Source organism: Drosophila ficusphila, unplaced genomic scaffold (assembly GCF_018152265.1).
Source record: "Drosophila ficusphila isolate 14025-0441.05 unplaced genomic scaffold, ASM1815226v1 contig_791, whole genome shotgun sequence".
Classification (NCBI taxonomy): Eukaryota; Metazoa; Arthropoda; class Insecta; order Diptera; family Drosophilidae; genus Drosophila; species Drosophila ficusphila.
This window is the reverse complement of record NW_025064737.1, coordinates 8,785,228-8,811,271: the sequence shown is the minus strand read 5'-3', so window position 1 is coordinate 8,811,271 and position 26,044 is coordinate 8,785,228. Positions and strand designations below refer to the sequence as shown.

Genomic DNA, 26,044 nt, shown 5'->3' with positions numbered 1-26,044 from the left:
GGCAGCAAATACACAAATTTTAGATTCTAAAAAATACTCTGACTTAGTATACTTAAGGGAGGCAATTAAATTTGTGGACTTGGGACAGGCATCTCAGGTGAGATCCCCTCGCGTTATTATTCTGATCCCCACTTTTGGACGACAGTTAACGTAACTTTTAAAAATACTAAAATGCGCTGCCCACATCTATATATATATTAATGTGTTGAACAAATTAGAATTCGTCTCATAATAACAATAAAAAGGCAGCGTTTCATCATGCAATCTTTATTTAAATATATAGAATCACGAAAACGATTATTAGGGTACTTCATTTATTCAACCAACATCAAGACTAGAGTAAATACTTAAATCTGTAGCTGCAACTACTTTTTCTCTCCCAACACGTTAAACTATTGCCCCGAAAAACAATGTAAACAAAAAGGCGTAAGCTAATAATTATAATCATGAGTTAGTGACGTTGCCATGGTCGCCTAGATTGGGTTTAGTACACCTCCTCCTCATCCAAAGCGCCGACCTGCAGGATAAAACTATATTTTTCCGCCAAGAGCTTATGCTTCTCCGGTTACCAGTTCTCCTCCGTTGTTTGAATTTTTTCCAAGATTGAAGTTCTCCAGCTCCCGATTCCTCAGGATCTCCATCAGGCCTCCTCTTTTTCCGAACCGAACTCGAGCTCGGTCCCCGTAGTAGGTGTCCAGATCCTGCAGGAACTTGTAGGCATCGGCCATGGTGTTGACATCGTTCTTTCGCGGAGGTCGTGAGTTCGAGGCCTCCACATTGCAGCCTGCGGCAAGAAGAGCGAGGGCCACGCAGACGATCAGGATGCAACGCATTGTTTGGCACATTCTTCTGCAAAAAGGTTACAAGAAAAACCAATTTTATTAAAGACACCGAGTATATTGAAGAATAACATGTTTAAGGGTATTAATTTTAAGTATGAAACATAACTTTTAATGTTTCGCATTTTTTGATATTCATTTAAAATCTAATATTGCAAAAGGTATCTCTTTCGAAATAACATTTAATTTTATTTGTTACTCTTGTTTTGGTTCAAAAACAAAGTATTTTTGAAGATTTATATTCAATATATTTTGAAATTAATGCTAAAAAACACTTCTATTCGATCTGCCAGAGAGTAATTTTATAAGAAAACTTTCATATAAAAACCAGTTCAAGACCTAAATTATATCAATAAGTTACCTGGTTATCTTTTAATTATAATCTTTTGATAGCTCTTATTAAATTGAACACTTTTTTGTTGAAAAATGTAATGCATTTGCCTAACAATTATTCTCAAAGTACTTATTAAAGTTATAAAACCTTTTTTCGAACTTTGTTTAAGAAATATAATATTTTTCTTTTGCTAACTATTTAAAATCATGTTTAAAATGAAACCATTTAATGATCACTTTTGGTAACTAAAGAAGTCAAAATATAAACATCATGCTATTTGCCAAAGTTAGGGAAGGTCGCATGAAATTAGCAGTCGCTAATTGTTTGTATTTTATTTTTTCGCCTTTGTGTACCTTTTTAATTTATGCGTATAAATAAAAGTATAACCGATCAGCGTTTTTAATGTCTTCGTAACGAATTCAGAAAAAAGTCACCCAGTAAAGGAAGTGAAAGTTACAATGTGCAATTAGGTGTTTTTCCACTCAGAATAATCGATTTCTAAGTAGAAAAAAGTGGGTTAATTAAATGCCCATGTGGAGTAATTTAGATCTCGTACCGCTCGGGGACCTATTTAGGGGTCTACTTGGGGACCTCTGGAGGGCCTCAGCTAATAGCGGGCAATCTGGTATGCTAATTGGATGTTGGTTAGATCGCGGCTAAACACAAGCTCACCGCTGTCAACAATGGACACTCAATGATTTTTGGGCGGGTCTGACGCAAATTGCCGATACTTGCACCGAGCAAATGGCAAATAAAGCCAACCACTACGGGCTTAATAAGCCACTTAGCTTCTAGTTAGGGCCAACTTGACCCGAACCAAAGGATGCAGCTATATGAGTCACTGTTTTACGATCGGTCTGGGCCAAAGATCGCTAAAAAGTTCTAGGAACGCACATTTAGTCGGAAGTACTTTACACAATAAATAATTATTGTAATTGGCTTTTAATTTAAGGTGCATTGGCGGGAAAGCGTGTTCCGTTTGTAGAATCTTACCTGGTTCAAGTGGGAAACTGAGTATTTGGGCACGCAAACGATATCACAATGCGATTGTTTTCGGCGTACTGTGTAATCAGCGGACGCGACCGTGAATAAATGTTGGCCAAGAGCCATTGGCAACAGGTATTTATAGGAGTCGCTGGCTGAAGGATGTGCCCGGCTTATCACCACACTACCCATTCCCAATCCCCGTCCCATTTCCATTCGATGCCCCATTCAGATTCCCGAGCAGTCGCGAACGGAAGTTGGGAAAACGATTCGAAACGAACACCGGGCGGGAAACCTCTAAAATGTTTTCACATGCAGTCTAATTATGTGGCTGCTGTCGTGTTTGAAGTTTTGCAGCAGCTGGAACGGAAGAGCTGCTCCCCCGAAAGTGGGAGTTTGAGTGGGAGTGGGAACCCACCCAGTGGGCGGCGTGGAAATTCAAACGGAGATTGGCGTCCGCTAACAAATAGTGACAGTTGGCTAACGAGATATCTGAAAGCGTGGCTATCAGGAGCAGCATTACGCATAACTGAATAAATGACAAATTTTCGATAAGCAGGATTAGTGCCTGCTGCTGCTGCTGCCACTGTTGCTGCTTTGGCTGTTGGAAGCCCCACCTGAAATGGAAATCGGTTCCACTGATTTATGTGCACTCCTCCTTCCGCCTTCGCTGGCGTCAGAACTGCGGCGAAGTATCATTAATTATAGTATTTTGATTATTGTTTAATAACTGTTGGCTTAGACGGGCGACGCTGATTGCGATACGCGACCCGATGAGGTATTAACTGCTCTGCCCGACTTCCCATTGCTGTTTAATTTGGGGTCAGACCGTTAAGTAATTTCAATAGCGATCTGATCCAATGGCCGCACTACTGCATTGGCAGTGCTGTAATCAGCTTGCCGGTCGCCGGACCGCAGTGCGTATACGTAATATGCTTTCCCTTGTGCGCTTGTACCACAACAACGTGACATCACAGAGCGAGTTCTTCTGAATGGTAATTAACTCAATATTTGTTATAAGCGTTCTATCTAATTAGTGCTTAGACTATTACTTATTTACCGGGCTTTAGCTTTTGTCTCTGCTTTCTGTTCTCTACTGTTTTTTGTTGTTGTTGTGATTATCGCTCCAATTAAACTCGTTAGATATTCATTTGCGAGGTGCGGTAGCGTTTCATATTTAAATCTAATTGCCACCCAACATTGTTGGTTCCTCATAGTTCGAGTCGAGAGTTTAGCTCCAGTTCCAGTTCCATTAATATAGAGCACTTGCCTTTGCCAATAATTGGGGCTAAGATAGGCGATTACATGCGGTAACTACTGGTAAGCACTCCCTGTATGCTTACCTTGCGATCGACATTCATTACAGCATCCGCTAATCGGACGACCGCCGTTCGAAGTCCCCTAAACTTTCCCCCACTTTTATTACTGCTGCTCCGTTGGGAAAATATGAAAATTATCATAAATTGTGCTTATTAACCCAGCCCTAAGTTCTGTTTAAAGATGATCTTTGTAACGAAATATGCCTAACTGATTATAAATACTCGTTTCCATTATTTATTGAACAGCTTATCAAAGAACGTTGTAAACAATTTAATGGGGTTCAAAATAAACGTACATTGTTTCCAAAAATACGCCTTAAACGCACCTCACTTACACTTCTACTCGCTTTTCTGACCTCGAGGCGGCAATAAACCTCATATTTGATCAAAATCTAAAAGGTCGCCATCCTCATAGCAACAAATTTATTTTTATTTTGTTCTACAAATAAGATTTTGGTGAAGATTAAAATTATTTACGGCACTGCCTTATATTGAGATATTTAAAAAAACGACTGCAAATTTAACAAAGTCTACTGTTATGTGCTAAGAGATTTTCATGTCAAATTCTAATAAGAGCAATTAACGTTGACAGCAACAGTTGACCTAGCAAACGGGTCGTATGAGCTATTTTTAGACGCAGCTTAAGAGTCATTTAACTGGGAACAATTATCTAGTTAAAATATTTATATTTATACTAAGCAAGAGTATATATTATTTATTTTGTGTAGGGGCCCCACCTTAGCTGACATTTATGAAATTTTTATTACCACTTTAAGGGTTTCCTACTAATAACGAAATAGTTGCAAGTAGGGGAAACCCCTCAATTGGCTCAAGGATATCTGCAATCGGTTGTTCCGCAATTCAACCTACTCGACCTGGTCAACTCTGGCTGCCTTTCGGTTTTTCCCAGCACCTGGTATATGCACTCCATTGTTCTGCTGGCTGCGACTGACTTTGCAGGGCTTTTGTCACCTTCCATGTGCTAAATTGCCAACGTCATCGTGGCTGGGACAATACTTTGGGTTGATGCGGCGCTGCAATTACTACAAAGTGCCTTGTTTTATACAGTTGTAATTTTGAAGTTGCACTCTGAGTTTTTTTCCGGACTTCCATCCGGGCTTTTTCCTCTTTTTCCCAGCAACCTTTCGTGTCGGCTTTGGTATATATTTTTGCATGCCAGCCCCCAATTTTGGGAGAACAGTTTTGAGAACCCTGACGCGTTATTTGCGTAGATGCTAATAATTTCGATTCGACAATACGCTGCCCCTTCCAGCTCGTTAAAAACTACTTGGGATAATTGAGCGTTTAATGTATGCGAAATAGTTTCGAGAGGGGAAATAAGTAAACACATTTTGCTTGTTCACTGACTAGTTTTTTGAGACACATATATGTATTTTGTGCCCAAAATACTGGGGCTTTCCTCAACTTCAGAATTGTCACATTTTGGGCACTTTCCATTAAGACGTCGCCAGACAATAAGTTCATTGGCGGACAAATGATAATTGTACCTAAAAATTTCGCAGCTTAATAACAAAGTTTGCATCTGTACGTGTGTGTTGTTGTTTGGTTTTCTAAATCTGGCAAATATTGATCAATATCAAAAGGGTTAGTCAGATCCGTGGTATTCCACGTGAATTCTCAATTGGGCATAGAAGCGTGGTGAAGTATTTGAAGGGTCACTTGTTGAACGTCATAGATAATTCTTAGGAACAGCAAATAGATATGTTTTCCCTATTTTTAATTTGTTTTGATCATGTGTGGGGATTTCCCTTTGTGATACTACAAATAATTAGAGCAATCGTTCGTGATATCCGCTTTATTACTATAATATAATCATATTTATATAGATACTCCTGTTGACTAACCTAACCCAAGTTCTATTTATGTTGCCGGATAACCAAGCTATTCAACGTGGTGTTTACAAAAGTGAAGCCAAAATGCTAATATTGAGAATTTCTTAAAATCAGGTTGCTCTTTGTTGCCATGTGTTCTACTAATTTGTTCTCATGGCAATTTAAATATTTTATTTTTTTAATAAATCGATACAAGATTCTATTTTTATACATCCACACGCTTTACAAAACGTGTAGCTGATAAAATCTTTATAGGCCTTAACGAAAATTCTTATAAACATTGCCTGTTAGAAAAAAGGTTTCTTTTGTGGCCTACGTGCGTTCACGGACCTAAACAAGGAACTGGTTTTCTTTATATAATATATTTATGGCCTATCCATTTTAAATTAATGAGAATGGCGCGCTTAGATGTTAATACTTTAAAATAGGTTTTCGCGGTTTTTTTTAGCTTCTTTGAATAGTATCCTATTGGAAAAGGAACTTTTGAGTGTAGCCAGGACTCTTTGCTTTCCAGTGAAATGCTTTTAGAACGGTCAGAACCTAGAACCCCGTGGAACTTTCGGAGAAAGCATAAAAAGCGTCGCTTGGAAAATGGGACTTTGGGATGCCCCGGGTGCCATAATTGTGCCCCGCGTTGCCATAAACACAAACAACAATTAGCCAGGTAACAACAGCCGACGGTTGGCGTTGGCAAATTGCGGCACACATGCCATATGGCAGTTAGGAGTTGGCTGGCTGGCTCATTGTCTATTCGGGATCAGATCACCTAAGCGTTTTGGGTTGACGTCGTGGCAATAGTCCGCCAAGCCTCGGAACAATGGCGGGCAATAAAAACTCACACAAAATGGCATTTCTCAGATAAATGTCTATAGGGAAGAACACGTGAAGATGATATACGAGTATAGTGGTCGGGTCGGGAACTACAACATAGTTTGCTATAAAGAGCAAAATAGGTCATACAGCCGGGCTAAGTGCTCTTAGTCAGCGTGATCGCGCCAATATGGCATATGATCATACAGATCTGTCATAAGTATCGAACTAAATAATCTAGGGAACCAATTATCCGCACAGCAAGTTAATAGCTAATCGTTATTGGCTGCTAAGAATCAGAACTGGATGTAATGGCTTTTAATTGCGGCCAAAGCTTCATGCATATTTATGGCCGGCGCGAAAAGGGCTCAGGCACGTGTGCGTGTCTGCTGTGGCCAAGATACCCGTAGATTAGCTACAGTCTGGATTAAATAGAGTCATTTGAGCCATTAAGTTTATGGGAAACTATTTGCCAGCCAAGCGATCCGCGAGACAATGGTTCTAACCCTCGGGGTTTCGGTGTGTCGGAGTTCCGGAGGGTTGGGTGCCAGCCAGCCCAAAGGGGGTTCATAGCCCCGGACCCTCGAAAAAAGGTGACTTAATGTGGCTGGCTGGCTGTTTGGGGGGTTTTTGGGTTTTGGCCAGCCAGCGAGTGGAGCGAACGTGAGCGCTTTTAGCCGAGCTGCCGAGATGCCGAGCTCTGTGTGCTGAGACCGAGCAGAGGCTTTGAATGTGGACCGGTTGTAGAAAGGTTGAGATGCTAGTGCTAGCCGCTAGTTGCTAGCTGTTAGCCGCTAACTGCCAGCCGATCCGATCTCCGACAGATACTCGGCACTCGGATCGGCCGAGAGATCGGGAATCGGCCCAAGAGTCCATATAAAGGTCCCAGCTGCAGTCGAGATTGCCGCATTAAGTTGTCAAAATTTGTGAGAATAGGAAGTGCGTGACAGTTCAGTTCGATTCGAGACAAAGCAGCGAGGCTCTAGCCCAGAACAGAACAGAATCAGAACACAATCAGAACCTAGATCCAAATCTAAATCGCAATCAGAACCAGAATCAGGCATTAGTGTCGTATCACTTCGGAGCGGGACAGTCGCCAGGAACTCACAGGATTACCAACCCGACCTACAAACAATAAAAACCCCCGGTTATTATATGAACACAAAGTCAAAACAAATTAAACCTCTGCGGGTGCCATGCAAATGAAATTCCCCGTATAGCAATCGGAATTTCAATCACAATCTATAACGCCAGCGACCTGTTAATAGTTTAATTTGCGGTCATAAATAATAACACAAGAATAAATTGATTTTCGTAATAAATCAATAAATAACTAACCAGCCGTTTTGCCAGTCGTTCAATCAAGTGAAGCCCGTTCAAAAAAACCAGAAAAAAAAATACTAGGATCGGAAAACGGAAAATCAGATCGCGCCGGAGCCAAAAAATTTTGAGGTGCCGAAATGAAACTGTTTACCAACAAAAACCAGCGCAATGCAAGTGAGTATGCCAGGCCCCAAAAAAAAAAAGTGGCCAAAGTGGCCAGCACTTAATTAAGCCATGCTCACCATTGTCCGCATTGGTCAAAGCCAAAGGCCCATAAAAGTGGATTCGAGCCGTGGTTTTACAGGCAAGGGAGCAAATGCCCCCACGCGATCGTAGATCGTAAAAATGTCAACAAAGATCGCTTGCACAAACTCCCAACTGCTCGCTGCCAAAATGGCCTAAACTGAAAATGTGGTAGGAATGGTGCAATGGATATTTAAACGCTCGTGCATGCTAATCAAAGCGATATAAAACGGTTTCGACATTTTCTCATTCGCATTCCCGGCGAAAATTAGAATGTTAATTACCAAATTACCGACAGCTGGCCGCACGCGTAAAATCGAATTTTAATTTATTGCTATCCACCTGGAAAGTAGACTCGGACCAGTTCCTATTCGCCCGGTTCTTAAGTCCGCAGACTTTTTGGCGGCACGTCGCCTGCTATTAGCTAACAATAACAGATCGAAATAAAAACCTTAAGACACAGATAAAACATCGATGGGGAACTGAATTAATTAGTGCTTTCTAGGGTTGTATCTTGTGTATCTTCGGTCTCTCGGCCAAAGTTGTTAACATATGTTGACAAGACATTGGGCCGATTTGCATAACAACAAATGGGCCATCAAGGGCGTAGGGTTCTATACTTTGTAGGTCACTTGTGTAGGGTCACTCGGATTAATTGTAAGCAGCTGGTGGCTTTACATACGAGTATGTAGATCTCGGATCTTAAATCTCCGATCTCAGATTGTTTTGGCCAAGTCATTCACGGAGCAAAGTCTTCGGAAGCATTCGTTACGTGTGAGTGTGAATTAACGGATCCGGACCGTAGTAGTGCAATTAAGTTTGCATAAATTAAGATCTCAAATGAAATCGGTTGTGACTGAAAATGTCACGTATTACCTTACCATGAAGTTCGATGATTTCAATCAGCATAAATGCGCTGGGAAAACTGAAGGTGAACGCGATGATTGCCCAGTTCGGGTCGACTTGAGTTTGGGTTTGGGTTGGGGTTGGGTCAGAAAAATATATATCTTCGGTTGACAGATCGCCTGAATGGCTGGGATGACTTGCGGAGTTGGCCGAGAACCGAGCGATCTAGCCAACTAATTTGAGGCAGTGCGCCATAAATCAATACGATCAACAGCTCAATGCCCGCTAAACAATGCAAATAGCCGCTATTGTCCGGGCATTAGCAATAACAATATGATCGTGTAAAGTATCCGTTTCGAAGGCGAGCAAATCGGATTTTGTGTATCGGCATCAGCCTGCGGCGAATCGGGGAAGTTGTAAACTTGGCGCGCTACATATTTACTTTTCCTTATTGGCGGGCGTCTAATTGCCCCGAGACTTTGACTGCGACTATTTAAGGGTTTTGGGTTTTTTCGGTATCGCTTTTCGCTTTTTGGTTATGTCGATGATTAAAAGCAAACAGCAACGGATCTGCTGCGATTAATCACTAGCCAAACAAACAGGCTGGCGACAAACAAATATCGTCACGAATGCGACGAGCAAACGACGAGTGTATTAGCCTGTTAGATCGGCACTTGCTAAAAGCGCGGCGAGAGTATCTGTATCTTGTGGAATACCCAAGCACGAATCTCGGAATCTCAGCTTTAGTTACGGCTATTTGCCTAATTTATTGTCGTTTGACGGAAGTCACACACACACAAACACACTCAAATACACACACCTGCCAGCCGGCGAAGGTGTTCCGTCAGAAACAAAACAAATTCATTCTTGACTTCAGTGGGTCAGCACTGTTGGTGACGCTTTTTGACTGGTCAAAACCATATATATTTATTTCGTTTTGTTTTTTTTTTTTGTTTCTGCGCACCGTGCACTTGGAGTCGCGGGTTAATTTTCAGGTTTTTTTTTGGTTTTTTTAGTGCTAGCGCCGGCGAATTGCACCGAACTTGAACTTCAGACCGCTGCAGAGGTTTGTAGCCGTCGTTAGCCTGTCAGTCGTCAGCCGTCAAGCTCATACTTAGTAACTGATATATATATATGTGCATATATCCGATCCGGGCTGAAATCGAGCTGCTGTCTTGCTGTCTTGTCGCAAACAAGTTCACAGCTCACTGAATCAGCTGCTGCGATCGAGACAAGCGTCTTTCATTCATGATGCCGTGTCTTGTGTGTTTTTTGTTTTATTTTTTTACTTTTTTTTCTTTTCGGCCAGGCAGCAATCTTTCTATCATCATCATCGGCGATTTGCCAGCGGACTTTTGCCTTTTGCCGGTGCAATTGTTGCGCAATGCGAGCTCCACTTTTTGCCACTCCACGGAGATTTTCGTGTGGTTTGGCCACTTTGCGTGTCGATTTTGGCATTGGTCATTCCATTGCAGCAGAATAATTTTGAGCGGCTTTGTGTGCGCGGCCTAATTTATGGGTGGGCCCAATGGGACGGGAATTTCGGCTGTCACTCTCAAGGCAAGGATATGCATGAGCATCTAAGGCTACACGGGGAGAAAAAGGTTAATCTCTTGATTAAAAAAGTTAAAAATCTTAAACCTATTCCTATTTTGTATTTGAGTCAGAGTATTTAATTTGGTTTGTATCCATGAGATACTATCACTTTTACTATCACAATCATTTATTGAAAAAAAAATATTTATCTGTTTCTATATATATAAATATAAAACTATCTTTATGACAAGTTCTCAGAATGAATGGTTTTCATTAGAACTCCTAAAAAGTGAAGGAAAGGTAGTTCAAATATGTTTGCACAATTTAAAGCTTTTTCAATGAATTTTTAGGAAAAACAATATTTAACAACATTAGATATTTTTTCGTATTAATTGATTACTCATTGTTGACAGTTTTAAGAGGTATTGAATATTTCATATGACTTTATTTCCAAATATATTAACTCTTGATAAACATTCGAATTCGAAAAGATAAAATTGTACGAATATGTTTATCAATTCCGCCACAATAATTTAAACAAACATATAAGCAACTTGTATTTAGTACAAATTTGTATTTCTAATGCCAAACACTTAATAATATTTTTTTTTGTGCACACTCGAAATTCCTATCAATGGAATATGTGTTTGGATTTCTGGTTTCTTCGGCGCCATGCATAATTTGTCATGTATCATCGCGGTTTGTTTTGATTGTGAAGTCTTGAACCTATTTATGACACCAAAGTTGACGCCGAAGCGAAATTGTTAATGAGTTTATGCTGTTTGTGGCTCTCGATCTCAGTCACCGATGCTGTGGGATCGGATCGTGCCATTTTGGAGCGAGTTTGGGGCGTGCTAGCCCCTAAGCCACCAGTCAGTTCATTGATCTTGGCAGGTGTATCGGTCGGTTGGTTGCCGCTTTCGGTTTCTAACTCCATAGAAACGTCTACTATCTGGGCACACAATCGGGGCTTTTTGGCTGGCTTTGTTTTTATTGCGAGAACTCGCTAAACGATTTGTATCGCTAAATGGGCTGAGATTGTGCGCCCAAAAGTTGAGATCTTCACAAAGTGGCCGTGATCGCTGGAAATCGGTCAAAGGAGAATCGGGTGTGCCCACGCTCTGGATTATCAGACGTCGACTTCGACACAGAGTCAGACTTCTTCCACCGATTTCCGGCCAGATTTCGAGTGCGGAAGTGGAATACCACTGGGGCAAAGGCAAAGACAATAATCTTCGCGAAGGTGAGAGAACAAACGAGTTTCGGTCGTAAAGTGAGTGATTTCACTTCGAGTAAATATGAGTCGAAGTGCAGTCTAGATTGATATGCTTCGATTGCCTTGCCCATCTTCCGTAGTTTTAATTAATATTCCAAACAAGGTCAGTGGAACTGGATTTTTACGACTTTTCTAGGAGCGGCATTCTTATCAAATTGGTGTAAGCAAATCAAACAAAGTCAGCTGCCAAGAAAATTCTCCTGCCTTAAAAAGTAACATGTTCTTATAGTTGTATTCCTATATTTAAGGTGCAACCATAAATTAAACAAATGTTTTTGTTTATCGGTATGCTAAAAAGTTAGCGATTCGCTAAAACCAGTTGGAAGCCGTACGAATTCGTTAGTTCCGTCGATCAACGAACAATGTGGCTTTTAAATTTAGACAATATATTTAAATTGCCGGAAAAAATGTCTGAGAGCAAGGGCAGTTAACTAGAATTATGGGAATATTTTTATATTTCATTTGGGTTTTTTTTTGCGGAGTGCACGTATCAACTTCCCCCGCCTCGATTATAAAATCGAAGAACGTTCATTGAACCGCATTCGTTTTTGGGCATCGTCATCGTCTGTCGTCTGCCGGTTGTCATCGTTTTGTTTATACTACTTTACATTTTGGCCTGGAGCTGCTGTTCCTGCTCCTGCCATTGAGGTAGGTCGCAGATCTCGGCCAACCCGAACCCATTTGACGCGCTCCAATCCGCCGTCAAGGTCAATGGCATGATGGGGCGCCACGGCATCCACGAATCGAGAAACTAGAAGCGCGGAAAACCAGTTCAACTTCAGTTGACTCCACTCCACTCGCACGCTCATAACTCACCCGCTGATCTATTTTATTTATTATTATTTTATTATTTCATTATTTCGTTGCAGAGCTGCTACGATGCGCTGCCCTCGGGATGACCCTGCTGTTCTTCGGGTCGCTGGTCCTCATCGCGGATCCGCTGCAGAGCATCCTGGATGCGGTAAGATCGTCACTCTAGTTAAGGTTGCAAAATATGGCAGGAAATTCGGTTGCGAAATGCGAGTAATATGGGCTGCACTGCCGTCGTTTCAGTTAGTAATGAGGTGTCACGATTAAACGAAACGTGTAATTTATCGACCTACACTTAAATTCAATTGCCCTAGAGCAGTGGGAACATTAAAGGTACTTACGGGAGACTTAGGAGTAATTAATGGATACATATTACTGACAAGACAATGAATTGAGCCCTCGTGCTTTTAATCGATTGAAAAATGAATCGGGAAATTAATTTCAATTGAAAGGAGAAATGAATAAATAAATTTATTCAACTAAAATTGCTATTTATACACATAAAAGAACATTTTTGAAAAGGAGTGCAAATTAAACTTAAAATATATTTTTGGAGCACAGAAAATTAATGAAACTTTTCTAGACCTGTGGCTATTAGACATAATTAATAATTACTGTGATATTTTTCCCCATTTAGCAATTAAGCCTGAAGCCCGGAGCCCTGTTGCACCGACTGTGGCTCTTTCCACCGCTCGACGTCTACATAAATGTCTACATGTTCAACTACACCAACGTGGAGGAGTTCACCTCGGGCAGGGCGAGCAAGCTGAAGCTCCAGGAGCTGGGTCCGTATGTCTACAAGGAGGTCTTGAGCAACCACAACGTGACCTACAACGGGGGCAACAACACCATCACCTACACCCCACGACGCGAATACATCTTTGCACCGGAGCGATCCGTGGGCGACCCCAAGGTCGATCGGATTTGGGCACCCAACATCCCGCTGATGGGCATCACCACCTTGGCCTCCAGTCTGTCCATGTTCGCCGCCTTGGGTCTGAGTGCCCTGACCAGGCAGATGAACTCGCAGCCCATGCTGGAGATGAGTGTCCACGACTACATGTGGGGCTACGAGGATCGCCTGGTGGAGCTCGCCTCGCGGTTCGTGCCCAGCTGGATTGACTTTACCAGCTTCGGCATCATGGAGAAGGTGAGGGTTCTTGGGGTTTTACTTAATTGAAATATAAGATTATTCTTTTAAAGCCACGGGTATTTGTAGAGAGAGGGTTTTAAAGCACATGGTCATGAAATTACAAATTGGGATTATATCAATTAATTAAAGACATAGTTAAGTAATTGTTTTGTGGGCACTTATTAAGACTGATTGAAACCTAGATTGAAAGTGTATTTATAAAATACCTGTTGATTGGCGTTTGATGCGGCAATTACTTGTCATGCATAAAGAAATTGAAATTTGCAACAATGTTTTATATTTCAGAAAATGTGTCATCTTAGTAAAATGCATCTTATTTTTTTAAGTTTTTTTGACGTTTTAAATAAACTTTTAATCTTCTAATAATTTGCCAATATTTGTATAATCCTTTCAGCTGTTTCGGGAGGGTAACGAGAGCAATGTGTTCAACATGAACCTGCTGGAACCCAAGGACAACTACGGTGTGAGGTTACCGGATGCCCCACGTGGCTACACCGTGAACAGCATCAACGGAGAACGTGGCTTCAAACGCTGGGACTACGATGAGAAGACCAAGTAAGTACTCTACTTCCCAGTACATAAAGTTCGAGATTTGCAACTTTACTGCATTTTTAGTGGCACCATGTGCAATCGCATTTGGGGCAGCCACGATGCCACGCTCTTCCCACTGGACATGGACGAGAACGACGAGTTCTTCCTGTACAGGCGAACCTTCTGCCGTCGATTGCCGTTGAAATTCAATAGAGCCACCACCTTCAATGGCACCGATGGCTTCGAGTTCATGATGCAGCCCGATGCCTTCGACAGCGACTTGGGCAACGCCAACTCATCGTGCTTCTGCAAAAACAATCGCTGTTTGAAGAAAGGTGTGGGCAGCGTTTCGCCCTGCTACTACAGTGAGTACTCAGTAACCTAAATTCTCTATAAACGGATTTAGTAAATGTTATGCTTGTTTTTACTCAGACATTCCTTTGGCCATTACGTATCCGCATTTTATGCACGCCGATCCCAGTTTGCTGGAGCCTTTTGAGGGCTTGCAGCCGGATGAGTCGCGTTTCACCTCCACTTTTGTGGTGCAACCGGTGGGTTAAACACCTATAACCATATATGTACCCTTTATAATACTCCCTTTTTCATTTCAGCAACTGGGAGCTCCGATGCAGGGCACCCACTTGCGTCTGCAGGCCAACCAGGTGGTGGGCAAGGTGAACTTCAACCGGTTGATGGATCCCTTCGAGAACATGATCCTTCCCCTGCTCTGGGTTGACCTCAACATCGACGTCTTGTGCTGGAGCCTCCGCATGCTCATTCACGGCATCAAGTGGGGCTTCCCCCTGCTGCAGTGGAGCGCCGCCGTGGGAATGCTGCTGGCCGGGATCTACCAGCTGTGCAGCGCCCTGATGCTCTGCTTCTGGCCGACGGCCAAGCAGTTCCAGAAGGTGGATCAGGTGGAGCGCGGAGCGGCTGTCCAGGTGATCGGAGCTGGGTTGAGCTTGGCCAGCGGACTGCGGAAGCAATCGCTGCAACTCGATCCGGAGGAGCAACTGCAGCTGCTCTTCGGCGGAGGGAACTTCAAGTTGGCCAAGGCGTAACCCGGCAGCAAAGTGGAGTGGCTACCTCAACTCAAGAAGGGGCAACACTGTGATATTTAGGCTTAAGATTCGGTATAAATTATTGTGCTCGTCGGAAACAACTTAGGGAACGTCCTTGCCTACGAACTAGTTAACGATAACGATAAGCTAGGGCTAAAGCTAAAGTCTAGACTCTAGAGTGTGGTAACAGTAAGCAATGTACAGATGAGCTTGCACTCGATAAATACAGGTCGATAGCTATGTAATCAGTGTTGTAATCAGTGGGCGGCGATCGTGTCCTCGATCCACTTCATGTAGTACGAGGTGCGGGTGTACACGTCCGGGAATCCTTCCAGGGCGCATCCCGATCCGAACGAGGTCACGCCCACCAGGATCCAGGGGCCGTCGCGGCTCAGGCGGCACTGCAGCGGTCCGCCGGAGTCGCCCACGCAGGTGCCGCCCTCGCCGTTCAGCTTCCCGGCGCACAGGTGGCCGCCGTGGATGTTCACGAAGCTGCCGTAGGCGTCCTTGCACCTGCAAAAGGTAAGATCAAATACACACATCCGTCATCATGGTACTGAATCAACTAATATAGCAAATATATTTTTATATTTTAAAAAATCCTACATTTTCCTCTGGCAGCAAATGTCAGCAAATGTTTTATCCATTTGTTAAATGGCATTGGAAAAAAAGGAAATATGTTTCTATAAGTCTTCAAAAGTCTAAAAAACTTGAAAAGTAATTAACTCGCTAATTACTTTAGCTGAATACACATGAACACATTTAAATTTGATTCGTAGACAATATTCTCATCTAAGATATTTTTATTTTGAAATTAAACTATGTACTTTTCTTTCTATTCTGCATTTTTTATAAATAAGGAAAATTTTATTATAATAAAAATGCACAGAAGTAACCATTTTTCCAAGAATAGATAATGATAATCATGTGCTATTGAAATTACGAAAATACTAATTTAAAACTGGTTCCTGCAGGACTTCAATTCATTATATTTTGCATTTAAAATTCCCCGTAGGACACTCACCTTCCATTTTGGTGCAGTGGCACCTGAGTTTTCAGCAGCTGATTGGAGAGATCGCCGCTGATGTTGGCCTTGCCCCAGCCGGTGGCCACGCAGTCCACGAAGGCCATCTCCTTGGGCTCCTCGCTGACCTTGAGGTGCTTCTGCTCGGCGGACTCGCCCTCATCCCGCCGCGGACCCAGCTTCATGAGCTTGTCGTTGCGTCTCCGCGAGCGTTTCAAGCTGCGCGGGGAGCGTTGCGCCAGCGCCTGACGCATCCTGCTGAGGATCTTCATGTTCATCAGCTCCTTCATGCTGGGAGCCGTGACATTGCGATAGCGTCTGCGCCCCTGGACGCTCCGCAGGAAGTTGTCGATCTTCTCGGGCACGTCCTCGAGATCAAGTTGCTGGATGAGCACATCCTCGTCGGGCGACGAAGCTGGAGCCTCCGAGAGGTTATCCTGCGATTCGGCCAGCAGGAAGGGCAGGCAAATCCGACGGATGTTGGAGGCCCTTTCGAGATCCGCTGGCTTCGAGAGCTTCATGAGGACCACGTCGTGTCGGAAGTTGTGGTAGCGGTGGTGCATCACGATCTTCTCGACGGGAATCCGCTGCTCGTTGCCCGATTCCACATCACGATCGTGTTCCCCGAGCACCACCGTCCACAAAGGTGGAATGGGCAGGTTAAAGAGATCGCTGGGCGAGATTATTAACATATTATAATCCTGGTTTTACGGGAATATTACCTCGACACTTACTTGTGAACACAGTGGGCGGCGGAGAGTATCCAGTACTGGTGGATGAGCACCGCCCCGCACCAATGGCCCAGGAATCCGAGCGATGGATGCAACAGCTCCAGGGAAGCCTGCCACGGGAACTGGCCTTCGTTCGTGGCAGCTCCGGCAATTATCCGCGGTCCTCTACGCGCTGGTCGACAGCCACAGTCTACAACAAAAAGGTAGTTTATGCAGATTGAAAACTTATATCTGGGTAACATTTATCCTTTGAATAAGTATAAGGATACTCTTTACAACACATATTTTACTTATTTTATTAAAATGCTATTTTTATAGTTTTAAATTACATACTTGAAATCAATTTGACTTAACTAATTTCAATTTTCTGTTTGAGTTACTTTATAGCCAATAAATCTTGATTAATGGTTTCATCACCTCTCATAGAAATAATTTAAGTTTGAGGTGTTGAGAAGCCTATCGATCAATCTTGGCTATTATTACTATTAATTTGTATACGAGTTTGTTTACTTATTTCAAGCAAAAGCATCATAACGATTTAAGTTGATAGGATTTTCTATAGATAGCTTAGTCATTCAAAAAATACTAACTAAAAAGAAAAGTAATTTTATGCGACTTTTTTTTGAAGTCCTGATTATAAAATTATCGGTATTTATTTAGGAAATGATATAAGTATTAGTAATACTTTCATACGTCAGTCATATAAATTCTTTGCAGTTACGTATTAGAAATTGTTTATTAACTCTCTGTTTATTTCCCTATTACGCAGAGCAATTAAAAATTATTAAATTTGTTGTTATATGCAATTAACATCTGACTTTCTTTTGTAGTTATTCTCTGTTAAACTTTAAACTTGTTTACTATGCAGTCCCCGTTTCTTTCCGTTGTTTTTAACGTACCCGTCTCGAATTGCCTGGAAGACGGCAGCAGGAGCAGGAGGCACAGCCAGCTCAAGGTCGCGCTACTCGCCACCGGTGCCTGCCGGTGGCACTGCGAGTGTGACCGCGAGTGTTTGGGTGACGGCGGCGCCGACTGTGATGGCTTCATCATCTTGGTGGCCGCTCCTCGGGCAGCTGGCGCAGCTCAGCCGCTCATCGCGCGCATGACTGACCCACAGAGTCCGTATCTCCAAATAGTGTATCTGTATCTGTAGCTAAAGCTGTAGCTGTATCTTTAGCTGCTGCAATATCTTTATCCGAGTCTTAAGCTTTGTCCTGCTGCCGATGACCAGATGCTTTTCACTTTCACGCTGCCAGTCAAATGGGCGGTCGAGGGTTTTTCCCTCTGCCTTTTTATTTTTTTGTATTCCGGGGACTGTTTCGGGTATTGGGAGTCACTGGGAACGAAGGCGGTTCGCGTCTCTCCAGTCGAGCACTTTTTTCCGGCCTTAAGTCTTAAGTATTATAATTTACGAGGTCTCCCAGCTCCGCTTTGCTTTTCTTTCCACCGCCGCGCATTAATTAGTTCGCTGGCTGGGCGGCGACGACATGGCGAATATTGTGCGCAGAAGCTGGAGTTTTTTTGCTTAACTTGGCCAGAAGTCCGGATCTCCAGTTTCCACTCTCGATTATATAACGGCCCAAGATGCTGGCTGGGTTTGCCTGCGGGGCTCAACTTTTAATAACGGTCACTTTTGACTGCTACTTTTCGGTTTTTAGTTTTTTGATTTTCAGTTTTCAGTTTTCGGTTTTCGATTTCGTTTAGCATTTAGCGTTTTTAGCGCGCGTGCGCATGCGCGACCAGCGGAGTTTGGTGTTTTGACGGCTTTTGATTGGAGGCTTTTTGGATTCGGATTTGGTGGCTGGCTGGTTGCTGGCTGTTCGCTTGGCGCCAGGTGCGAGTGCGAATCGCTGGGGACGAGCGCCAAAATGCAACTGTGCTCTGCTCGGGTTTGCCAGCAAACATTTACCGTTTCGATGGCAGAGCGGCGAAGCAGAGCCGTCGCCGTCGACTGCGGTGTGGCATGCCCCCGCATCAGCATCACCATCAGTTTCAGCATCAGCAACAACAACAACAACAACAACAAAGCCCCAACGAAAGTGAAAAGACAGCGGGACGCTCGGGGGGCAATCAAAAGCCACATAGATGATGGCCAGCCGAGATGGCGGAATGGTTGGGAAAACACAAGAAAAGGGTAAGTTGGCCCGGCTCAACCCACGGAAATCATTTACCGTGGAAAGCGGCATTACCAGCGAATAAATTAGGCAGCAAATAATGATTACTTCGGTTCACTTTGGGCATTAAATGCAGCCTAATGTTTGGTTGGGCCCTGAATGCCTTTAGATGATTTCATAATTTCAAGTTTATTTGCATAATCAACATTGGTTTGTTTGTTGGTGATGAATGCATAAGTATTACTTTGTTTTCATATTTATTTCCTGCTTAAACTTAACTTTTTACTTATTCAATGGCGCAGCATTGAGCTTAAAATGTTCTACTTTTAGTGATTAATAGATAATAGATTAATAATTTAGTGATTGATAGTGATTTAAAATCAACCTTAGTTAGAGGGTTCTTGAAATAAAGTTATAGAAGAAGTTGATTGATTAGTTATAAAATATAGGTTATAAAATATATAGTAAGTTAGTCGTATAAACACGTGATCAACTATTAAACTAGAATTTTGCAGCAATTAGCACTTTTTACGACTTTGTTAACTTCCCACAATTATCTAGCAATGTTTTTGATTGCGATCCCTTGAATGGAAAACAAACTAGCCCCGTATCAAAAACAAGTCGAGAGCTTAAAGTGCTGATTGCATGCGAGCAGGGCATTGTATCTGCCAAGTAAATGTTAAACTGTAGTAATTGCTAAATTAAGTCATACAAGTGGGTCATTACCATAATTATTTATTTATTTTCATTTTCTATTTTCATTTTAGCATGCTCGTAAGGCTTTTCTGTTGTGGCGAAACTATTGATGACTTCGGGTTCGATTTTGACATTAGAATGGGCCGTAATGTCGGTAAACGATATGGTTGGATAAGAGAGCAAGTCGTTTGATCTCGGATTCGTGCTCGAATGATTCCACCAATTATCTAATCGCATTTAAATGCGAAAGGCTGCACAGGTCGTCGTACAGCATTGGATCGTCTCGTAAATGTTACATATAGGTACCTCGATCTATTCGATCTATTCGATATGTTGTGCTACCCATTAATTGCCGGTTGAATGCCACTTTGTGTCATTGCGGCATTTGGAGTGCATTTTTTCCCTACTTCGCGCTATGGTTATGTGTGCCATTTAAGTGAGTAATTAGCGGGCAGCTATTCAACGCCTGTTTCAATGTAAGATGTCAAGTGATTAGTTTAATTGCGATTAGTTTTAAATATATGCGCATAATTCCGGCCTGCCCCCAGTTGAGAGTGAATGATGTGGCGTGTGGCTGCCCGAACCGGTGGCTAAGTGAGTGTATCTCTGTATGTGAGTGCGGGTTACTTTCGTTTTCATTACGCGACCAAGCAGCAGCAGCAGCAGCAGCAACATCAGCAGCAACAGCAACAACATCTGCAACAGCAACTACAACTACTCGAATTCCGTGTTGATGCACAAACTCATAAGTCATGTTGCTTGTTGCTATTGCTGTTGCTATTACTGTTGTTGTTGCTGTTGCTCCTGCTACACCACAGCAAAGCCAACGGGGAAGTTGTTAATGCAACACCAGCAACACAAACAACACAAACAACTTGAACAGCGGCTGGGAAGTTTTGTTTGTGCAGCCGATTGATCATTTAAGCCAAAGACGCTGCCTGTCAATTTGTTGTGGTGGGCGTTGGCATTTCTTCGGCATTTTCCGTTGTTGTTCAATTAAGAGGCGCCTTTTGACGATGACTGACGAAGCTGCTGCGGTACTCGCACCACCGGATAATCAAAATCAGAAACTTGAAATCCGAAAAAACCAAAAACCGAAATCCGTAAACCGAAACCCGAAAATCGCTTGCCCAATCGAAGACAATTTGAAGAAAAGCTGGTGGGAACTTTCCCGCCACGGCGTTGCGAAAATAATAACAATAATGGCTGTGTGCTTTGGCATTTAATTGAAATCGTAAAGCAGCCAGAAGAGAAATAAAAATAAGTTTTACGCATGCCTTGCAGCTCCGATGCGATGACAATCGACGGAAGCATTGCGGGTCAAGACGAACAACCGAACAACCAAACAACCGAACAACGAACCAATTGGTCAGGCCAGACAAACTGGGCACGTAGATCGACGGGAGAGTCGAGTCGAGAGTCGGGAGAAATCGAAGTTCGGGACCTTGAATGAGTGCCGCCGAGTGCAGTTGCTGCAATTTCTCTGCTGCTGCTTCAGTTGCAGTTGCAGTTGCCATTATTCAGTTGTTATTCAATGGCAATTGCATCATAGCGGCAGCAGCATGGATGCTCTGCCAGAGTTCGAGAAACTCGACAATTAGACAAATGGTTGTGTTGGCCGGACAACTTCACTGCCACGCAGCTGATCGATATCGGTCGCTATTTGCATGCCACTAGCAACAGCAATATCTGTGTGGAAGCAACAACAATGCCGCATATCTTAAAGATGCGCGCATTACATTACCAACCAACCAACAACGAGTGGCGGTGGCAACGGGCGCTTTCCACCCGACTGGCGATCAGATGAAAACGAAAGTGCTTCAAGTGGTTAGCCAGCTGTTGCTGATGTTGCTGCTGCTGCTGATGTTGCTGCTGTTGCTCCTACCAATGTTGCTCCACAGCAGCAACTCGAGTCGCACGTTTTCAAGCCGATGCTGCTGCTGCTGCTGCTGCTGCTCAAATTTATCTACTGCCTTGGCTGTTGTGTGTTTCCTGTATCTCCAAGTTTATGTTTGCCGCTCTTGTGTGTTGCTGTTGCATGTGTGCTGCTGCTGCTGCTGCTGCTGCTGCTGCCGCTGTGTGTTGATGTTGCCACTGACAGTGGCAATGGAAATTTCAATGGCAATGGCTTGCCGCCTGCCACATGCATTTGCCGCACATGCGAACTGTTTTGCTTGGCTTTTGTCAAACAAAGAGACGCCTGCAGACAGGCAATTTGACTTCGGAGATGCCCATAAAATTAATTGTTTTATTGTTATTTCATCTCGAGTTGAGTAACTGCCAACGGATACAGTTATCGACGTCTATATCGGCGGCATTTTACTCAGCGATTGCGTAACAAACTCGTCTCAGCACAGAAGCTCTCGGGTAATTAGTTTGACAAACTCTGAAAGCAAATGTTGCTTTTGTCTAGGGTTAATGTACTTGTCATGCGGGTCTCACTTTAGCCACCCAACTGGAACCGAAAGTTCTCTCCCAAGATTTTTGCCAAATTCCAAGACAAACACAAGCTGAACTTTGTTCTTTCTTTTTGCATCTAGTTTTTTGGGTAATAGATGTTTGCAGTAGCTACTTTAATATTCGTTTTTATGATTTTAATGTATACTTTATACTTTTTAGCTAATTACTCGGTTTAAGGGGCTATTACGCCTTTCAGAGCAGGGTATACGTTTTGATTTACTATACTATATATACGATTTCGTAATGATAGTTTACTTCAGTTCAGTAGAAAAGTAAACATTTGTTTTCTGGTTCAATTTGTAGGTAAATACAAGGCAAGTTATTAGTTTAGTTATTGGGTAATAATCAAAATACAAATTAGTTCGACTTTAATTACAGCTATTGATTTAGGAAGGTTAAACTCTTTTAAATAGAGGAGCAAGGAGTGTAATTTAAAATTTGACTTTAATGACTTAATTAGCTCCCAAAAATATGGAAATTTAATTGAGTCCATTTATTCAGGTTTATTTTGGTTTAATAACAATTTTTTGACACCACATATAAAGGTAGTAAAACGGGATAATTTAACGATAATCAATGGAGGCTAAATGCAAATTGATAAAATATTTTAATTTTTCGATCCTCATATATGAATCGCATATCTACTTTCTGAGTCAGAGTATTTACCCTTCGTCAAACGTAGAGATTGTTTTAGGGGTTTGCGCTGTCCGTGTTCGGGCGTGTTTAATTGCAGGCAACTCAAACAATTAGTGGCTGTTAATGCAATAAATTTGAATTAACGTGCATCTGTAAATTGTGTATTGGTTTTGCAGCGGCGAGTCGTGCGGAGTTTGGCCCGCGGAATTTTTACGATCAACAGGTGTGGGAAGCCCCATAAAAACATAATCACAGATGAGCTCCCATTTGGCTAACCAGCTTTCCTCTCTTTTTGTTTTTTTTTTTTAGCCAGACAATGGGACTGCGACTGGATTGGGCTGACTTTCCACATCTGGGCTAACAAGAGTATGCATTGTAAGGGCCCATTGTGTACGGGTATTTGGCTCTGGCTCTGGCTTTGCCTTTGACTTTGGCCATTCCGATCGGCTTTCCGGAGAGCTTTCCATCCACCGGGCCACACAAGATGCCGAGATGCCAAGATGCCAGGTTGCCATGTTGCCAAGCTGCCGAGATGGCAAAATGCCGCCTAATAGCGTCTCACCTGCTGCATTTGCGCTGGAAGCTATTTCTTTTTATTAATAGCAATTAGTTGGACAGGCAAAAAAAAGGCGAATAAAATATATTGTATGCTCCCCGCCTGGAAGTGGCAGCCTCTTGTTTGTTTTCGTTTTCTGCTTTTTGTTTTTATGTGTTTTTCGATTTGGTTTATCCGCGTTTTTCCTGGCTTTTCTTCTAGCAGTTGTTTTATGTGGCGCAAAATTTGCCGTTTCCATGTGGCGCCGATGCGAAATGGCAGCGAATGCAACCTGCTGCTGTGAGTGGGGAGATATATGCTTGTCAAGTCGAAAATGATGCGGATTGAACTCGATTGAACCCGGCTGGAATCCGCCGATTCCCCCGGGGGAGATTGCCGTCCAATCAAGGTGAGCCGAAATTAAATACGAAAATTATGTCAGCTCGCCTCGAGATTATGGCGCACTGCAGATGGCACAGTCAGATAAAGCCAATTACCTAATGCAAACAAGTTGGGGCAAAGATGCAGCCAGCAGACAGAAGACAGCAGGCGGCAAAGAAAGGCAATAGCAAAACAGTGAAGCTGCATCACAATTACTAATTGCACTTTAGATTGGGGCCCGTCAAAAGCCAAGGCAATTGGATGAAATTTGATTTTCAAATGAGCCAGCGGATTAGCCTCCATTTCCAAAAGGGGATGGGGGGGGGTAAACCCGATAACAAAAGGGGGCTCTTTCCACTTATCAGGAAGAACCCCTTCGGCCAGCATTTCGGCCTTATCTGGCAAACAATTCGCAGTGAAAGTGACGCAGTCCGAGATACAAATGCGGCAATTGCTCTGATGTATACAGCAACCAACAAAAAGAGCAGCAGTTGTTGTTTACCCAAACAGCAAAAATTGGCTGGCAATGCTTGGCCCGGCCATGTCATAACCTTAGCCTAGACCTCATCACACACATCGCCCACATATCCACGCCCCCTGGAAATGCACCCCCAACCAGTCGAGGCATTCGAGGTCGCCAAAGATATAAATTACCATAGTCAAGTGGCCTGCTCCGGTTGTTGGCTGGTTGGTTGGTTGGTTGGATGGGGTGCTGCCGAATTTTTGGCCCAGAAGTCGAGAACCACTGCTGACTGCTGGCTTTTTCATGGCTTCCGTCGCCGTAGTCGTTGCCAAAATCAATGAAATTTTCAGCTTCCGCTGTCATTGCACCCTTCCCTTCCCGAGATACAAGCCAAGTGGGGATTGTAAAATTGGGCCGGCAAGGCAATAATTGTTATTATACCATCCGTTTGTCTGGTATTTACTTTGCATATGTGTTTGCAAACTGGTACGAGGAGAATTTGCACTGAAATCGCCGGGTTAAAGGGTTATTTCACTGCTTTAAACGCTTTGCTACTTAAGTGTTTAGAAAACATATCAAACTTTAAGGAAACTCTAAAAACAACATAAGCTTTAAGGGAGAGTTAATATACTAAGCTGGCTTGGAACTTTTGTTATCATTTCATCATTTTAATTGCTCAGTCCTAATTGGCTATTAAGATAAATCTGATTTATTTCATTTATTTTTAGTCTAGTTTTATGGGAACCCAAATTACTTCCAGGTAAAGATTCAACACCTTAGGCTAAAGATGAATAGTATTCTTAATAGAAGGATTTATAGTTTATGTTTGAAGTGAAAAACTAGTCACACTGGGAATGAATGTTTGCTTATGAAACTTCAAGGAGGAAAGGATTTTTGAATCAGAAACTAAATACTGATTTCTGTAAGAAAAATTGTTGTGTCTAATAAGGTACGTAAAAAAATAATGCATTACAAAGCAGATAATATACATTTAATTTCATTTTTTAAAGTTGCAAGTTGTTTAACGATTAAAGTGCTTTTTAAAAACGTACCCATTTCAATAACACACTTTTAAGTTGAAAGACTGTGTATTTACTTAAGGTTTAGTTTAATGGTGATAATAATATTAATAGCTTTGTATCTGGGGCAAATTTAATACAGAAATAGCTCTTCAAACATGAGGAAGCTCCCCTGCTGATATGGGGTATATGTATATCTAATAAATCTCTAGCATTATCTTGGCTGATTGTCAAGAACATATCACATCAGCTGACTAGAAGTGAGGGGATTTGCTTAAATATTTAATTAGTAGTGAAGAGTTTCTCTTTAAAAAGTAGTGTATAATTGTTGCAACGAAGCCCAACTTTCTAATTTCTTATTTAGTATTTTGTTTGCCTGGCTTCCTGGGTGTAAACAAAAAAGAATTCCGGATTTTTTCGGAAGGTCAGTTGGGTGCAGAAGGTGGCCAAAAGGCCGGTGGACAGGCTGTTGGCGAGTCAAATTAAAATTCAGTTTATGCGGCCTGAAGAGTGGAAAGCTCAGGGCGTTATGTAAGCCATTGTTTGTGGGTGGGAAATGTAATAATTCCGAAATGGCCCTCAAAGCACGTGGAAATAATTACGCAAGCGTTTTTACCGGGCCAGCGGTAAATTCAATTTGGCCCGACTGAAGGGGAAATCTGCCATTGCAGCGAAAATCTCAGGTCATCAATTTGCTGTTCGGCAAGGATGCTGGAATTCAAGGGCCTGAACATTCAATTGCAGCGACTAAACTACACGAGACAAGTTCCGTTTGGCAAAACATAAATCTGGCAGCCAACGCACACACAAGCACTCGGCCAAAAAACACACCCTTCCACCCAATAAAAACAAAAAAAAAAAAAAAAAAAAAAAAAAAAAAAAAAACAAACAAACAAGCAAGCAGCGAAATGAGAGAACAAACAAATAGTCAGAGATACAACTACATATAAAGATGCAGATGCAGAGGCAGATACAGATACGGATACGGATACGGATCCAGATACTCTCCTGCTGCAATCGCATGCAGACATGCTGAAAACATTGGAGGACATGTGTAATTTCTCACG

The 26,044-nt window shown here is 42.5% G+C and overlaps 3 protein-coding genes across 4 annotated transcripts; 1 reads left to right on the top strand and 2 right to left on the bottom strand.

The window, feature by feature from the left end:
• Nucleotides 1–303: 303 nt before the first annotated feature.
• Nucleotides 304–2,254, bottom strand: LOC108086999 (neuropeptide F). 2 transcript variants are annotated; one of them, XM_017184135.1, is made up of 3 exons: nt 2,167–2,254; nt 570–849; nt 304–517 (listed from the first exon to the last, which is right to left on the bottom strand). In XM_017184135.1, the coding sequence occupies exons 2-3, from the start codon at nt 843–845 to the stop codon at nt 485–487; spliced, it is 309 nt and encodes a 102-aa protein (XP_017039624.1). In that variant the 5' UTR covers nt 846–849; nt 2,167–2,254; the 3' UTR covers nt 304–484. The 2 variants fall into 2 exon arrangements, with proteins under 2 accessions (XP_017039624.1, XP_017039625.1); XM_017184136.1 differs by having other exon boundaries at nt 304–496.
• Nucleotides 2,255–7,038: 4,784 nt separating this feature from the next.
• LOC108087042 (lysosome membrane protein 2) lies at nt 7,039–15,163 on the top strand. Its single transcript, XM_017184218.2, has 7 exons — nt 7,039–7,636; nt 12,233–12,324; nt 12,811–13,323; nt 13,721–13,881; nt 13,942–14,222; nt 14,290–14,408; nt 14,469–15,163. Exons 1-7 carry the CDS (start codon nt 7,600–7,602, stop codon nt 14,916–14,918), a joined length of 1,653 nt encoding a protein of 550 aa, XP_017039707.1. The 5' UTR covers nt 7,039–7,599; the 3' UTR covers nt 14,919–15,163.
• A 6-nt stretch (nt 15,164–15,169) lies between these two features.
• On the bottom strand, nt 15,170–18,536 carry LOC108087043 (transmembrane protease serine 9). Its single transcript, XM_017184219.2, has 4 exons — nt 17,573–18,536; nt 16,677–16,863; nt 15,943–16,614; nt 15,170–15,431 (listed from the first exon to the last, which is right to left on the bottom strand). The coding sequence occupies exons 1-4, from the start codon at nt 17,721–17,723 to the stop codon at nt 15,176–15,178; spliced, it is 1,266 nt and encodes a 421-aa protein (XP_017039708.1). The 5' UTR covers nt 17,724–18,536; the 3' UTR covers nt 15,170–15,175.
• Nucleotides 18,537–26,044: the final 7,508 nt, after the last annotated feature.

Bases quoted from the DNA above. Each gene is read 5' to 3' on its own strand.
- LOC108086999 (XM_017184135.1), bottom strand. From the start codon at position 845: ATGTGCCAAACAATGCGTTGCATCCTGATCGTCTGCGTGGCCCTCGCT. The intron at 518-569 runs GTAACCGGAGAA...TTTATCCTGCAG, and splicing joins CAAACAACGGAGGAGAACTG to GTCGGCGCTTTGGATGAGGA.
- LOC108087042 (XM_017184218.2), top strand. From the start codon at position 7,600: ATGAAACTGTTTACCAACAAAAACCAGCGCAATGCAA. The intron at 14,223-14,289 runs GTGAGTACTCAG...GTTTTTACTCAG, and splicing joins CGTTTCGCCCTGCTACTACA to ACATTCCTTTGGCCATTACG. The intron at 14,409-14,468 runs GTGGGTTAAACA...TTTTCATTTCAG, and splicing joins CCACTTTTGTGGTGCAACCG to CAACTGGGAGCTCCGATGCA.
- LOC108087043 (XM_017184219.2), bottom strand. From the start codon at position 17,723: ATGATGAAGCCATCACAGTCGGCGCCGCCGTCACCCAAACACTCGCGG. The intron at 16,615-16,676 runs GTAAGTGTCGAG...AATCTCGCCCAG, and splicing joins GCCGCCCACTGTGTTCACAA to CGATCTCTTTAACCTGCCCA. The intron at 15,432-15,942 runs GTGAGTGTCCTA...TACCTTTTGCAG, and splicing joins CCACTGCACCAAAATGGAAG to GTGCAAGGACGCCTACGGCA.